The sequence below is a fragment of the Sapajus apella genome, unplaced genomic scaffold, assembly GCF_009761245.1.
Source record: "Sapajus apella isolate SASKATOON/1434 unplaced genomic scaffold, GSC_monkey_1.0 scaffold6443, whole genome shotgun sequence".
NCBI lineage: Eukaryota > Metazoa > Chordata > Mammalia > Primates > Cebidae > Sapajus > Sapajus apella.
The window spans coordinates 1-3,806 of NW_022443367.1; the positions used below are offsets into that span (position 1 = coordinate 1).

General features: G+C 53.1%; 1 protein-coding gene across 1 annotated transcript; it reads left to right on the forward strand.

Moving 5' to 3' along the window:
* Window positions 1–2,598: 2,598 nt before the first annotated feature.
* LOC116548042 (somatotropin-like) lies at window positions 2,599–3,800 on the forward strand (the record flags this gene model as incomplete). Its single annotated transcript, XM_032273727.1, has 4 exons — window positions 2,599–2,733; window positions 2,986–3,146; window positions 3,356–3,475; window positions 3,568–3,800. Coding segments are annotated over exons 1-4 (524 nt in total), but the record flags the coding sequence as incomplete, so codon positions are not given.
* Window positions 3,801–3,806: the final 6 nt, after the last annotated feature.

The following is a 3,806-nucleotide window of genomic DNA, read 5'->3' on the forward strand; positions in this document are numbered from 1 at the left end:
TGGAGAGGGGTGGGAACCAGCACCGCCTGCAGAACTCACAGTCCACACCTAAGTCCCCTTCACTGGCTAAGAGGCCCTGTCATGGGGACTCCACCTCCCGTTTGACATTGGAGGAAGGACGGTGGGGGATGCAGAAAGCTACGTGGAGCTCAGGGACCCTCCTGCATTCCCACCTGGCTCCTCCTCTTTGGTGGCGCTGGAAGGAGCAGGGGTAAGTCCTGTCTCTACCCTCTGGGTGACCCCATGTTTCTCAGAGCTGGTATCATTGATGATATCCCTCTCGGATCCTCCCATTGACGTGCCTGGAAAACAGCCCACAGCCCAGTGCCCTCCCAGCAGATGATGACTCTGGGGTGCTGGTCGGGTTATGCTTCAGGAATGACCACAGAAAATGAGCTCCATCTTCTGCTCTGAAAAGGGGGAGGTAGCAGAGCCCAGAATTCACATCCTAGACCACAGGGGTGTGGGTTTTCAATGTTAGTTGGCAACACCACTGCCAACCACTTCTAGAGGCATTTGCTTGTTTGCTTGCTTGTGTTTCTACAGCATCACGTGCTCAATATCCTTAAACTCAGGGGTGGAAGATTTCAGGGCAGGAGAGGGTGTTCTTTCCTGCTGTCATCTCTGGGGGCATCTGATGCTTGTGACTTTCAGATGATACTGAAATAGCCCCAACCCTGGGCACCAGGAGACAGGAGGCTCAGTCCTGGCTTTCTCTGCCTTCGTCTTGTCCTGCTGTGAGGCTTCCACAGGCACCCTGTGCCACTGGGCCATTCTCACCTGGGAATTGAGGGAGAACAATCTGCCCTTAAGGAAGAACAAAATGAGGCAAAGGGCCACTTGTGTTGAGGGCAGGATCCCTGAACTCAGAGAAATTTAGAAGCTGAAATAACTGGATTGGGAGCGGTGACTCACACCTGTAATCTCAGTACTTAGGAGGCCATGGCATGTGGATCACCTGAAGTCAGGAGTTTGTGACCAGCCTGGCCAGCATGGTGAAACCCCATATCCACTAAAAAAGTATAAAAACTAGCCCCACATAGTGGTTGGTGCCCATAATCCCAGCTACTCAGGAGGCTGAGGTAGGAGAATCACTTGAACCCAGGAGGCAGAGGTTGCAGTGAGCCAAGAACATGCCACTGCACTCCAGCGTGGGTGACAGAATGAGACTCCATCTGAAAAAAAAAAGAAGCTAGAATAACTAAATAACTAGTAGCACCACACTACCTGCTCTTGAGAAAGAATTCTTTTTTTTTTTTTTTTTTTTAAGCTGGAGTACTGCTATGTCACCAAGGCCTGAGTATAGAGGTGAGATCTTGGCTCACTGCAACCTCTGCCTCCTGTGTTCAAGGGATTCTGCCACCTCACCCACCCCACCCCCCATCAACTAACTGGGATTATAGGCATGGGCCACCATGCACAGATAATTTTGCTATTTTTAATAGAGATGGAATTTTGCCAGGTTGACCAGGCAGGTCGTGAAATGCTGATCTCAAAGGATTCACCCACCTCAGCCTCCCAAAATGCTGAGATCACAGGTGTTAACCACCATGCCTGGCCTGGAAAAAGGACTATAAATGACACAATGTGGGAAGAGCAAGCTTGTGAAGACCTGCCCTGGCTGAGGTAGCTCATGCAAGTCAGTCTCTCTGAGCCTCAGTCTCTTGTTCTGTGAAATGGGATGACCATAATAGCTCCTTCACAAGACAAGTGGCAGGTCAGATGTGAGAATGCACAGGGAGGCCCTTTGCAACTGGATAAGCTCCATACAGATCTGGAAAGGGGAAGGAGAGAAATAAGGAGGGGCTTCCACGGCTGCATAGGGCATCTTTTGGCTGGGTGAGTTCTGAGTTCCAAAGCTGGGGAGGAGACTCAAATCTTCAAGAGCTCTTCCAACTTCGAGATTCCCTGATGGATTCAGGGCTATGGGAGGAAGGGCTTGTGGTTCATGTCTGTTGCCGGGATTTCTGTTTCTTGGTTTGTATCTCTGCTGCAGGTCCAAGGAGCTTTGGTAATACCCTGAGTCTGTGTTCTTCGTCCCCACAGACCTGGGGGAGCCCCAAGGCCCAGGAAGAGGGGAGGGCCAAGAATGGGTTGGTTCCCTCTAGTGGTCAGTGTTAGCACTGCATCCAGCTGCCTCAGGCGGGGCCAGGGCTCAGCAAAGGTGAAATTCAGGTCTGAATCATGCCCAGAACCCCCAGAATCTATTGGCTGTGGTTGACTCCTTGTCCCAGCACACACATTCTCTTTGCTGAGTGGAGAGAAACCATGTGGTAAGGCGGAAAGGGATAGGATAGAGAGTGGGATGAGGTCCATGGGCATCTCAAGGACTGGCTATCCTGACATCCTTTCCCACCTTCAGGTTGACCACCATGACATGCTGCCAGAGGGCACCCACCTGCCCCTTAAAGAGAGGCCAGGATGGGTGGTGCCTCTGGCTGACACTCTGTGCACAACCCTCACAGCGCTGGTGACGGTGGGAAGGGAAAGATGACAGGCCAGGGGGCATGATACCAGCATGTGTGAGAGAAGCTTCCAAATTATCCATTAGCACAGGCACGTCCGTGGCCCCCCTTGCACGAACGTGCATAGAAACAGGTGGGGGCCAGCAGGCAGAGAGAAGGGGCGAGTGTATAAAAGGGCCCACAAGAGACCAGCTCCAGGATCCCAAGGCCCAACTCCCCAAACCACTGAGAGTCCTGCGGACAGCTCACCCAGCTGCAATGGCTACAGGTAAGAGCCCCTAAAATCCCTTTGAGCAGGATGTGTCTGGACAGGAGAGGTGGCACCCTGTAGATGGGACGGGGGCACCAGTCCTCAGGTTTGGGGCTTCTGGATGTGAGTATCACCATCTAAGCCCAGATATTTGGCCAATCTCAGAATGTTCCTGGTCCCTGGAGGGAGACTAAAAAAAAACTGCCCCTGAGCAAGAGCCCTGGCCTTCTGCTCTCCGGCTCCCTCCCTTCCTCTCCGGTTTCTACCCAGGCTCCCGGATGTCCCTGCTCCTCGCTCTTGCCCTGCTCTGCCTGCCCTGGCTTCAAGAGACTGGTGCCTTTCCAAGAATTCCCTTATCCAGGCTTTTTGGCGACGCTATGCTCCGTGCCCATCAGCTGCACCAGCTGGGCTTTGACACCTACCAGGAGTTTGTAAGCTCTTGGGGAATAGGTGCCCATCAGGGGTGGCAGGAAGGGGTGACTTTCCCCTGTTAGGAAGTAATGGGAGGAGATGAAGGAGCTCAGGTTTGTTTTCTGAAGTGAAGATGCAGGCAGATGATCATATACTGAGTGAGGTCCCAGAAAAGTAAGAGTGGGAGCTGGTCACCAGCACAGACCTTGATGGGGGATCCTTCTGCTAGGAAGAAAATTATGTCCCAAAAGAACAGAAGTATTTCTTCCTGCGCAACCCCAAGACCTTCTTCTGCTTCTCAGAGTCTATCCCGACACCCTCCAACAAGGAGGAAGTGCTGGCAAAATCCGTGAGTGATCGCCCTCTCCCCAGGCAGGGATGGGGGAAGCCGGTGGTCAGAGCCCCCGGGCTGCACACCCACTGCCAGTCCTTTCCCTGCAGAACCTAGAGCTGCTCCACATCTGCCTGTTCCTCATCCAGTCCTGGCTGGAACCCATGCAGCTCCTCGGCACTGTCTTTGCCAACAGCCAACGGCATAACATCTTGGACACCGATGTCTATGAGTACTTAAAGGACCTAGAGGAAGGCATCCAAATTCTGATGGGGGTGAGTGTGGCACCAGGGGTCCCCAATCCTGGGTCCCCACTGGCTTCCAGAGCTGGGGGAAAGAAACACTGCTG